The sequence below is a fragment of the Homalodisca vitripennis genome, chromosome 4, assembly GCF_021130785.1.
Source record: "Homalodisca vitripennis isolate AUS2020 chromosome 4, UT_GWSS_2.1, whole genome shotgun sequence".
Lineage (NCBI taxonomy): Eukaryota > Metazoa > Arthropoda > Insecta > Hemiptera > Cicadellidae > Homalodisca > Homalodisca vitripennis.
In genome coordinates this window covers 197,500,355-197,513,575 of record NC_060210.1, presented here as the reverse complement: position 1 = coordinate 197,513,575, position 13,221 = coordinate 197,500,355, and the positions used below count along the sequence as shown (strand labels likewise).

The window sequence follows — 13,221 nt, the reverse complement described above, 5'->3', positions numbered from 1 at the left end:
TCCGGACAGAGTACAGGATTCCATTCATTCTGGTTTGCCATCTCATGAAGAGTCATTGACATTACAAAAGCCGGATTTATTGGCTCTGGTTTCGTATCGATTTTTATAATCAAAAGCAATAATAACATATTACAATGATAATCGTGTATGTCAGACAACTCTCGAATACTTTCACGAAACCATTCGTTTATTGCTGTAATTTAAAGTAAAGTAAAGATGTTTTATATTACCAGGCGAAGTTAGGGCTAAGAAGCCCTCTCTAACACTTGACCTGGGGACCAACGGCTTAAAGGTGACTTCCGAACCACCACCAACGGCCGGGCAGGCGGGCCGCTTGCAAGGACAGGATCGCTCAGCGGTCACCCATCCAAGCAGCAGCAATTGGTTATCTCGCGATAACCGTCTACCCGCTACACTGCGCCATTGGCGCAGGTACAGAAAGCTTTCATGGTGTTTTACATATCCCACTGACAATCAAACAAGTCCTGACATGAACACAATTCCATCTAGAACGACGGTAAAACACGAAACGCACCAGTTGGGAATAAATTATGAAAACAATGGACGTTGATGACACCCGGTGGTGAGACGCGGGTGGGGAGGGGGAGGGGGTGTGATGAGATTATACGCTATTTATTGGCAGCACAAAACACACCTGCTATACAAACACAGTATCGTCCATAGTGATTGCAGTTCCATCCATAAACCAACAAATCACGCGTGTCGCGTGTCCAACTATGGATTGAGTGGATTATTCTACTGTTATTGCTCGCACAAACTCAATTATAATGTACTCTGCCGCGCCGAGTGTGGGCGTCATGAGTTATATCGCCGGGTGTAGTTGTCAGATAAACAGTTCTACACTAAAACAATCATAAAACCCCAAGTTCGTATCACCATTATGGGGAAATGGAGGAACGATTGTTAAGTTTGTATCCATAATCTGTAAGAACATATAGGTGAAGTTCACTTCACAAGAGTAATCTAACTCCTGATACTGAACGATGGCAAATGTTCGGAAAGTCCTGTTCCTTTACGATAATGTTTTGTCAAAAATGTACCTAAAGTTCTGGAGAACCATCTGTTGAGAAAATTGCCACACCCATTTTAATTGCTACTTGTTATCGCTTCGTTGTAAATAGTATATTGTGTGCTAATAACTACAGATCTACACACTATTTCTAAAACCGACTGAATTGACCAAAGTTCAGTTTGACCCAAAACAATCATACTAAATTTCATACGCTATTGTGGAATTATACAGGACGTATCATATTAAATACGTGATCAACACACATATAATAGAATTTATTTTCCGTTGTAAAGAGTACATCGTTTTATTTATTTAAACGATGAAGTACACAACAGTTTGTGTTTTTTCGAATAACTAATCAAATTATAGTTAATCATAATCATAAAAAGCTGTTGGATATGTACTGATTGATTTATCATTCAAATGAGACTACTAAATATTTCTACCAATGCAATTAAGATTGGAAGAGTGCTTGGAGTTTAATATTTTGTTATGGGGCTTAAACCAAGATTAGCCCATACTGGACGTTGTAAAATAATAATAATAATAATACACACTCTTTTTACAAATTAATTATGTTTAGAGACGATACGTTAAAAATGTCTCGTCGTATTCTTCAAGCCAATATATGAAATTGTTGAAATACGTGTAAAACGTTATTCTTCATTAATATTTATATAAATTAGATATAGGTATATACAAGATTAAGTAGTCTCTAGCTTTATAAATGACGTCATAATTTTTCAACGATTGCAAGTAAAATTACTCAGATAATACACTTGTACAGCTTCACATATAGAATTGTTATTTTAACACATTGACTGCGGAGTTTTCATATTACTACTACACCTGTTCTCCTGAAGTCCGGACATTTCTCGTATCGCAATGAAGGTGTTAAGAAACAGATTCAGGTGGGTACGTAATGAAATTTGCATAATTACTCTCCCCACCGTCAAACTACACTGACATTTCAAGCAAGAAAACTGTAGTAATCGATCACAAATGAAGGTTGGCAATTCTGATCAATGTTATGACTAATCGCTTGTGGCAGCACTGCATTTCCCAAGGTCACATGGAATTGTACCAGGAGGTTGAGAATAGATTTCTTGAATTGGGCAAACAGCCAAACTTTGTATTAGCGAAAATAAATAGCGAGGTAAAACTTATTTCATAAGATAACAGCCAAAAAAGTAGCCAGTACTCAAACAGTGATGTATGCAGGGTTTTATTATTGTTGGGGGAGGGAACAATTAATTCATAAGCCATAAGGGAGATGATATGGGAAATATAGATTTTGTATAGTTTTTAATATCAAATGTTTCTATTGTAAAGTAAAAAGTAAAGTAAAGATTTCTTTTTATACCAGGCGAAGTTCGGGCTAAGAAGTTTTAAAGCCGTGGGGACCAACGGCTTAAAGGTGACTTCCGAACCACCACCAATGGCCGGGCAGGTGGGATGATTGCAAGGACGGGATCGCTCAGCGGTCACCCATCCAAGCAGCAGCCATCGTTGCATCATCTGACTATCTTTTTTTTCCTCTTTTTTAAGCCTCAGCTTTAAGCTATGACAGCTTCATTGAACACACTGAATCATGTTTATTCCTGATGGGCCCTTCCCGGGATTTGAACCCGTGATCTCTCAATTAGAGAGCCTTGACTGTATCCACTAGTCTACGGAGGAGGACTACTGGCTACTGGTTATCTTGTACCGCCGAACCCGCTACACTGCGCCATTGGCAAACTGTTAAAATCTTATATAAGACACAGTTACACTGTAATTGTTACCAATGCGGTTTTATATTCTGCGGAAATACAATATACCATGTTTTACCAGAGTGGAGTCTGATAAAGTTCCTATCTTATCTACTAATGTCTTCGGCTAACTGTCCGGATGTGGTGCGACTCTGATGATGAAAGAAAACATCCTTCGAGATAGAGCTAATCACGTAACAGCATATGCTCTAGAGTGTCTGGTCACAAATGCTTGACAGAGCAATCAAACATTAGAAGAATACAACAGGTTTTGTGGTTTGGTGTACCAAGTAAAACTTCAAAACCTATTAAGAATTATTATGTTCATGTTTAGTTAACTTCAGTTCACCTTCCTCTTAGTGCAGCGTCTGGAATCTGTCGCTGTCACAGACTTGACTCGTGGAATCTGGAGTCATGTTTGTTTAAAGAGATCCAAACAAGTTTGACGATTAAGAAGCTCAAAATTATAACCTTATAATCTTTCAACATCAGACACATCTAGGCTACAAAATATAGTCTAAAATCTATCGTAAAGATGTATTTTAATTGCATCATGAGGTACACAATTAAGTGCATCAGAGGAACGATGTAAGGACTATCTTGAGCTTCTTCGTCGCCGACTTTTTTATATATTTAGCGTAGCATGACTCAAGATTCCAGGAATCAGGTTTGTGACAACAATGTCGGATTTGAGACGCGGCACTAAGAGGAAGGTGAACTGGAGTTAACTCAAAATTCCCATTGAATTAACCCTTCCCACCATAGCTACGTTACGTGTAGGAACTATTACATGGATTTAAAAATAAAAAAGCTCCTGACAAATTTTGTGAATCCAGTTATCTGTCATATTTTGTAAATCCTGTTATCTATTGCTAAGTACGCTATTTTATCTTCAGTGATTATCATTATCTTTCTTTCTTATCTATAATGTCGCGTTGGATAGCTTACACTAGCTATCATGTTTATTTTCTCTAATCTTGTATGACTGGAAGTCCTATCAACGAATACCTCTGCACTTTGTTCCACCTGTAATAAACATTTGTAAACGTGGAGCTTGCAGAATATACAACAAAACAGAATATCAACTTGCAGTTTCTAACAAAAGATTTTTCCACTTAGTTATTGTTGTATCGCTAGGTGGTTCAACTCCTGGGTAGGCAACCTGAAATTGTCTAATTGCTTCAGTAATGTTCCCAATAGCCGACGCACAAAACTTTTTGTTCAACATTAAAAGCTATATCTCGAACTTCAATATCAGTAAAAATGTAATAATTGAGAAGGTTAGGTTATATTTTTTTATAGCAAAAGCAATATTCTTCAATTAAACAGCCGTTTTCAACAATGAGCGTTATTAAACAGCTGTTCTTTAAAACTTCAACGCAGAAATCAAATCATGTAATTCAAGAAATTAATTCTTATAGGACGCAAAATGGTAAAATTTTCTATGTCACCAATTTGCTTCAACAAATTTCTAGAGAGGTGAAATTTTTACAGGATATTTTTAAAAACTATTTAATGAATATTGTAGAGTTTGAAAATGTTCGGTGCATAAATGGGCAAGTAATACAGAATCATACGTTTAAACCTCTTCGTGGAACACCCTGTATAAGGCTGGGAATGAAGAATGCCTGACGGTCATTCCTCAACTATATTTAACTGACATGATAAGGTAAAGTTACAGGGTGTCAGAAAAGACCGGTTAACGTAACAACCAGAGCAGCGCACCGGTACGGGAAGTAACCCAGGACAAGCCATGGCTCTAGGCCGTTATCTTTTCCAAGGCCGACGGCAACAACAGCCTCTGTCCCACACCAAGGCCATCGCGTACTGCTTGTCATGCCAACGCATTCCTTTACAACGGGGTTTCAGAGTTAGTTTTCCTTGGAGCGAGCATTTTCAATGGGTAAGTATCGCCTTCTAGAAAAACAATCACACTTTTGAAAGATATTTACGTTTTTTAAAGGACCAAACAGAAAAGTTCGCTACCATGCCTCCTTAACCACTATGAGAGTCTACTAGACCTTCCAGTTGAACTGGGCACAGCACAAAAAGATGTGTCACTTGTATCCGAGGAACCTTATGTATGTCGAGGCGACCACAAAAACCAATGTCAATATATTGGGGTAACGGGTTGATCGAGAGGTCTAGTCTACTGTGTAGGATGACTTTTGGAGTGAGTGGAACACGCTTAATGTTGCAAGCAATAACTCCAGGGAGTACTATCTACTGCCCGCTTTGAGTAGAGAGCTACACTCCCATCGTGAGAGGACATTGGTAGAATCTAAAAGCTGCAAAACTCAGCCATCAGGTTCATTTCCAACCAGAGACGGTTTTATCATTTCTCTCTTCTTCCCATAAAGGCAGTGTGCAGGCTGTTGACGTGGTCCACAAAGCTCTCAAACTTAAAGAAACACAGTACCCTCAGCAAGAAACTCTTGCGTCCGGAGGAGGTCTCTCGCCAAGATGAAGGCTTCACTTTCCGAAAGTGAGGCTGGAAGTCGGAAAAAGAGGCTTCTCTTCAGCATCTTCTATGGCCTCCCCGAACATATCACAAGCATTTTATCTTGTTCCTTCTTTTAAAGATAAGCTGAAGGAATTCTTAATCAACACCAACTAGTCTGTGGGTGCTGTGATTTAAGTAGTTTTAGTTAGTATTTATTGTTGACCTGAGTTGATTTGAAAACAGTTGTTTGCTGAAAAACGGTCTTGAGAAAAAAGCATTTTTATTTATTTATCGTTCGAAGGTGACTAAGGTATTGAGCCCGCAATTCCTCCTCATGGGATCTTGAAAGTAGGCGGTCCCTAACACCAAGTTACCCAACCTCAATATCCTGAGTATTCACTCCGAAGACGAGCGTGAAGGTTTACTCAACTTCTTGTCCTAGGTGAAACAATATCTCCTAAGGTCGAAGACACGCTTTGGCGGCTTCCGCAGATTTGGTGACGCGGCGGCCATCAATGTTTTTTTAAAAGGACCAACACACGCAGTGAATGTCCTCGGCGAGGACACAGCGATTGTCACACCAACCTGTCTGACCTTGTTTTGAATCAGAGCACACTCACCAGTTGTGCAAGACTCTTTGCGATCACCGAAAACTTACTAATTTCAATAACTAAGTGTAGAGCATATGTCGTCCACCCTCTTCTGCGTACGTATTGGTTTTAAGGCGCCAATCCGTTCAATAAAAAGCTACTAAGAGATGTTTCAGAATTTTAAAAGTCCAATATTTGTATCCAAAACTTACTTTCTAAAACTGACTTTTCTTTTAGAAAATATAGATTTCTCCAACTGATAAGAATACTAAAATAAACAAAATCTAAAGACCTTATCAAATTCAAATTCGTTTATTAACACAATACGACTACAATAGTTTTATGTCCATGTCACCAACAAGGTTTACAATAATAAAATTAACAATTCGAGGTTTACAGAATTCATTAACTTTGAATTACATTCAAGTTTGTATTACGTGTAAATTAGTACATTAAGTGGACATTACTAAATTTCTGGAATTGGAATCTTAGTGTCTTAAAGAGCCTTCAGCACACTATAATACCCATTTTCAGTCATAAAGATGTATCACATTTATTTGTTAAATTTACGTTTTTTGTGTTTGTTTAGGTTTTATCCAGGAAATAAGGGCTTGATGAAGACGATTAGTTGACTTGAATGTATAAAATATGCAAAGGCGGAACTCGGCTAAGTAGAACACCCTCTGTGTGGTGTGAAAGGTGCGGAACTTCAAACGTTCCAAAACTAAAAAAAAAAAACTTTATTTATGAGTTGATTCTATCCAAAAAAACAACCTTCATACAACAAGTCTATTCCCTGGACATTGTGAGCAAATTTTCAACATACTTACGTTGATACTTGTCAGAAAAATAAAAAAGTGTTTAATTTATTTAAAACTACGTTATTCTATTAGGTAAACCTGGAAGTAGCAGATGCCTTTCTTATTACGCCCTTCAGAAGCAAGTTACTGTGCGGTAGTTGCTACACTTTTCAGTCAGCCATATCAGACTGTACCAAGGTGACATACTTGGGCGTTTGGTGACATACTGTCCCAAGTGTAGTGAAGCTCGACATACACGTCTTATACAACACCAAAATCTGATAGAATATTTACGGGTCAGATTCCGTTATATGCCCCCAACGCTTAAACGTTTTTCAATGAACTTAGAACGTTATAAAACGATGTATTTGAGTAACAGAACTAACATTCCATCAATCAACAGGCATTTCCAAGTATTGCGGTCGGTATTGTTGTCGCTGTTATCTTATCTTTCTCGAGAATCCCGATTACGGCAGGCCGCGCGGCATCACGTGATTATTTAAGTTTTTTACACGGTACATAATTGCCTTTCCATTACAATTCAATTTATATTTCTGATCAGCCCCTCTAGAATTTGATATTTTACTGATAGGTACTATCTCGAGGGATGTTTTTCTGTCGTCGACATCAGCGCGGGGCAGCGGTGCTGCCGAAGCCCGCACTGATGGCCGGAGGCACTCGCATTTTGGGTGGCGGAATCTGATCAAGAATAAAAACAAGTTTTGTGTGTTTTTTTCAATAAAGAGTTTAGTTTTTGTTTGGCAATGTTTGTTTTTGTTGAATTTTTGTGTTTGGAGAAATTTAGGGGTGTGGTCGATATAATACGTAAGTACCCTTTTTTCTTAGCTGGTAACTAGTTGCAATTCATTATAATCATTCGTAAATGAAAAATTATTGTTGTGAGCATAATGTTAGTTCTGTTACTCAACTACATCTTTTTATAACGTTCTAAGTTCATTGAAAAAAGTTTAAGCGTTGGGGGCATATAACGGAATCTGACCTATTTAAGTTTCAAAACTTGCTCTTTGTGAAAACCTGCAGAGCAATGTGAGATGTCACTATAGCCTTACAATAGAGAAGCAGAACCAGCGTCGTAACCATTACAAAGTACACGAATAAACTTAGATTTGTGTTTTTTTAAAGTAGCATGTTCAATGAAATTTACATCTGTATACATAAAATACCACTGAAACACATATGACGAAATCTTCGAAATTGCAGAACTGATTTACATGGAACTCTATACGCATGTGCTTCTTAACTCTTAGGCGATCACCAAAAAATATTTTTGGAACATTCGCCGCATAACCACGGAAATCAACGAAGAACCGTTAACTTTAATGTTAACTTTTATCAAATTCAGTATTGTTAAAACATTAAACTTACCACTAAAGTGTCACACGAGTCCCATAGATACACTCAAGATGGGAATTTCGCAACTAGTGAAAAATCGCGGTACCACTTACCTGAACTCAAAACGTTTTCAAAATATTTCATATCGACGCTTGAAATATAGTTGAAAATTGAATGGGTTTACAATGGTGAATTTATTTATTTTATTTTATTCTAACGGAAACCTCCAATTTTACATAATAGCTTACTAACATAGTTGGCTTAAGTTATTTCAATAAAAGTTCTTTTTTAAATCGACAAATCTTGCATGCATGATACTTAACACTAATACAAACACCACAACAGAAGGACTTTGCCATGCCATAGTATAACTAATGATTCAACATTATTGTACGATAACCGTATTAGATGTGAAGATGAACATAATAAAATAATTATCAACAAAACAAAACAGATGCAGTAACAGAGTAACAATTGTTTAAATAAAAAGACAATAACAAGCAGTGCAACAGAGTAACAACGATAACATCTAAAGAGAATAACAAGCAATGCCTGAAGTGCCTGATTGCCTTGTGAAGTGCCTGATGATAATCAGGACAATTATAAAAAGTGAAATTCACTCAGTTCCGAAGTAAATATATGAGAATGATTCCAACAAATCTGCTGATGATGATTAGGACAATTACAAACAATTAACTCCACTTAGTTTCAAAGCAACAATATAAGAGAGATTGATTCCAACAAATCTGCTGATGGTGATCAGGACAATTACAAACAGTGAACTTCACTCAGTTACAAAGTAACAATATAAGAGGATGATTCCAACAAATCTGATGATGATGATCACGACAATTAAAAACAATGAACTTCAGTCAGTTCCAAAGTAACAAAATGAGAGGATAATTCCAACAAATCTGCTGATGGCGATCAGGACAATTACAAGCAGTGAACTTCACTCAGTTCCAAAGTAACAATATAAGAGGATGATTCCAACAAATCTGCTGATGGTGATTAGGACAATTACAAAAAGTGGAATTCACTCAGTTCAAAAGTGACAATATAAGATTATGATTCCAACAAATCTGCTGATGATGATCAGGAAAATACAAGCAAAGAATTCCAACAAATCTGCTGATGGTGATTAGGACAATTACAAACTGGAATTCACTCAGTTCCAAAGTAACAATATAAGAGGATGATTCCAACAAATCTGCTGATGATGATCAGGAAAATTACAAGCAGTGAACTTTACTCAGTTTCCAAAGTAACAATATAAGAGGATGATTCCAACAAATCTGCTGATGATGATCAGGACAATTACAAACAGTGAACTTCACTCAGTTCCAAAGTAACAATAAAAGAGGATGATTCCAACAAATCTGCTGATGATGATCAGGACAATTACAAACATTGAACTTCACTCAGTTCCAAAGTAACAATATAAGAGGACGATTCCAACAAATCTGCTGATGATGATCAGGACAATTACAAACAGTGAACTTCACTCAGTTCCAAAGTAACAATATGAGAGGATGATTCCAACAAATCTGCTGGTGATTCTGTAAAGGATGACCTCTCAGGGTGTATCAAGGGATGTAGACGTACCTGTATCCTTGAGCACTAGCTGGGCAGACTCCTCGGCCTCGGGGGTGGACTCCGCCTCGCCCTCTGCCTCCCCGAAGACGCCGGACAGGTGGCTGAGGATGCTGCTGTAGTCCCCGGCCAGCAGCAGGAACAGCGCGGCGACTATCAGGAGACGCACCAGCCCTGAGTCCATGGCAGACTGAGATGAGGCGCGGTTCAGGAGAAAGTCCAAGACTACCTGTGACACGCTCCAACCATGTTACACCACGGCCGTGGACTACAGCTCGGCTCTTATCAGTGAGAGGTCACACAACACACAACGACTCGGGGATTACTACTGATTTCGGGGAAACCATTGATTACCGACCAATCAACCAATTATACTAGTTTGAAACCCTTCATTCTTAGCTGAGTAGGTATAATTCTTATGGTAAACAAAGCTAGTTTACTTTATTGTCCCCTGAAATTTATCAAACAATGCGTAGTATTTGCTGACTTTTCTTGGATCCCGAAAAAAAAACAGTTCGGCCCTCCCCATGAAAACCTTGTTTGTGAGGTTTTTAAAAATCCTCTAACTTGTTTTGCTGAATTTTACTCACCTTAAAGGAAAATACGTTATTTTTCAATAGGCCTAATCAAACGACAAGAAGATTATTACAGATAGACAAAGTAAACAACAGTCTTTCTTGCTGCATTTTACAATTAAATTCTCTTACGACGCCTTGACGTCGTAAAACCGCTGTAAAAACTGACAAAACAACAATTGCAGATCGAAGAAAATTAATGCCCTACGATACTACCAATCATGAACATAAAGGTGTGTGGGCGTTTTGTGGATGCGTTCGTAGGCCGGGACCTATTGGCAAATCAGACTGTATACACAGCATTTCCTGATAATTTCCTACTAATGTATTTGAAAATACTTTGAATTATCAGTTGTAAACAGAGTCTGAAAAGGTCATTGGGCCTGTTGACCCTAATTGATTTATCACTCCTAAATAATGAACTGAAGATAAATAAAAACATGTTTAATCCAATTAACGTATGAAATTGCTAAGCGTTCTTACTAGTATGCTACTTATAGTAAAGTACTGTTTATAATGATTACGGATAAGTAATATAGCAAATAGCAAAATCTAATCTAGGATTATTTATTTTGTTATTCATGTTTTTCAAGATATTCTTGTTTTTGGTCAAATTCAGCTTTAATTACTTTGAAATTCGTGATAAGTTTCAATGACTGTCTTCAAACGTTAACAACATTAATTGTAGTACAGTTAATACATTCTACATTTACTTAATCTGTTCCAAAATCGAAGCTAAGTAAAAACTTTTCATTAGCTACAAAGCATTGATGCTTTGAAATATATTTGCTGTTTACATGATTTAAGGATGCATAAACCTAATTATGTTAATTGTTTTATTACGTCTGTTATGAGTGATGAAATAGTCAGTTATTGTTTCTTTAGTGTACTTTGTACAGCTATAAACGATAGTCTCACTAATAAAGTAAACTTCAAATTACTTTTACTAATTGGATTGCATGAGTAGGCATTTAAAGGTTATATACTTATTATTATACGAAAAAGAAAATATAATAGTTTTTAACTTACCAAACTAAACAGACGTACTCATTGTATAAATATAAATCCACACTTTGTACAATTCCCGAATGAAAAACACTATCACTTACGAACAGCGCGAATGTATAAATAAACAAACATCTGGGATTACGCGCGGTCAGCTTTAGTCGACGCAACACTTTCAACAACAATGGCGGGACTTTCGCTTTCGCGATCAGCTGATGGCGGCCAGGCTGGCCAACATAACCTCACCTTCCTTCTCAATCCCTCTCACTCTCGTCGCGTACTGAGTGCGTTCTGTATTGCGTCACTTCGCGGTATTTTATATCAGTATTACTATAACAAAGTGTACTAATGTGTGTAAAGTGTACTATAACTAATTATTACGATTAGAGAGATGGGAAATTTCCGTTTTAGACCTACACATCCACATGAAAAGTGCGATTATGGTGAATATCGTATGTTTAATTGAGTAAATTCTGTGCACGAAGTGATTAAATGTTGATGTTAATGTTGTTAGTTGTTTGAAACACAGTTTGAATAATAAAATAAATTATGAATGTTGTGATTGTATGGAAATGGGAATCTGTTTTTTATTATCTGTGTATTTTTTCGCATTCTTCCCATTTTTGCAGTGAAATGAAGAAAAAACGGTCTATAAACATTGCTCCATTCATAATTGTTTGTACATAGTCTCTTTTTATTAAACTTTATCTAATTTATTGAAGATAGAGATAATATTTTTCTTTTTTGATTGTGAAGAAAAATTAAAATATTACTACTTTTTTTACTACCTCTCTGGATCTCCTCAACTTTGTTCATTACAACTTGAAAACTAAGGGTAGGCTACACGATATATTTCTACACATTTTTAGCTGAATTTAATTACTGAGAAATATTATTAATGACTAGTAGCCTATAATGGAATTTAGTACAAAACCTTTCGGCCAATTACATTGATTTTCTTAAATAAACTTACGTATCCTAGAAATATTTAAATTTTAAATTTTACAATGTAAAGTACCTATCACTGAATTTACGGAAGTTGGATGTTAGTTACACAAATAAATCTTACGATTTGTAATAACATCAGTGGATTTCCCTCTGGATCTCTAATGAGTTGTAATAAGGCAAACGCAAGTCGATAATATTTATGGACACAGAGAACAGAGACAGATTCGTAGACATGAAATATAGGACCTATAGCTCTCTCTATAAAGGGCAAACTGGCGACCTTACTCAACTTAATTATGTGTCAAAAGAGAAATTTACATGGCAGTTTGAAAATGTCAAAGTTCGACTAATCAGGCTGACATGCCTTGACGCGTAGCTGGGCTTGAAAGAGCTGCCAAAATGGTATTGCTGGTTCTAACTTTATAGTGTAACTAAGTAATTAAATGATTAACAGTTCATAGTAACTGCTCCCATTCCTCCTATAACATGCTCAGTGAATAGTAAAAGACAATAACAACTACAGTTTGTTCTCTATAAAAAGCTTATAAAGTACTGTGTACTGTTCATCAAAGATTATGCTAACTCATTCTACTCATTCTACTGCATGAATACGCCATTCTACACATAACGTACCTGTGGTAGAAAGGGTTGATTCATTGCGAATGTTGAGATTAGTTCCAACGTGTAAAGTGGGAAAATCGTCAGCATTCTTCTTTTCTATGTGGTTCAGGTTATAATTCCACATAGCCTCAAGGAACTACAGAATGTTTCATAGCTACGCTATGGTAGCATTGATGGTACTATACAACACCTTTGCAAACAAAGAGATTATACGAGTAAATCAGCTGTATCTTTGACTACAAAACTGTCCACGAAAAGACGTTGTAGCTCTTGCTAAAAGCTCTTGCTACTTGAAACGTGGTAGCGCACTGTTTTGAGGCAAACTGAAGAAACCGTGCTTATACATTACAGAAAAGTATTAAACATTATTTATTGAGTAAATTCTAATAAAAATAATAATAAACACCACTCCTCATTTTTAATTTAATTAATAAAAATTAGTTAATTACAACTTGACATCCCTGTTGCTCAGTAATTTAATGCAGGTAACAAAGAAAAACATTACTATC

The 13,221-nt window shown here is 36.7% G+C and overlaps 1 protein-coding gene across 1 annotated transcript in view; it reads right to left on the bottom strand.

The window, feature by feature from the left end:
• LOC124360863 overlaps nt 1-10,175 on the bottom strand; it is a 32,145-nt gene extending 21,970 nt beyond the window's left edge. The window contains exons 1-2 of the mRNA XM_046814826.1: nt 10,154-10,175; nt 9,576-9,792 (exon numbers count right to left, since the gene is read on the bottom strand). Coding sequence (XP_046670782.1) covers nt 9,576-9,747 — 172 coding nt within the window. The 5' untranslated portion in view covers nt 9,748-9,792; nt 10,154-10,175. The remainder of the gene's footprint in view (nt 1-9,575; nt 9,793-10,153) is intronic.
• Between the last annotated feature and the right edge of the window lie 3,046 nt (nt 10,176-13,221).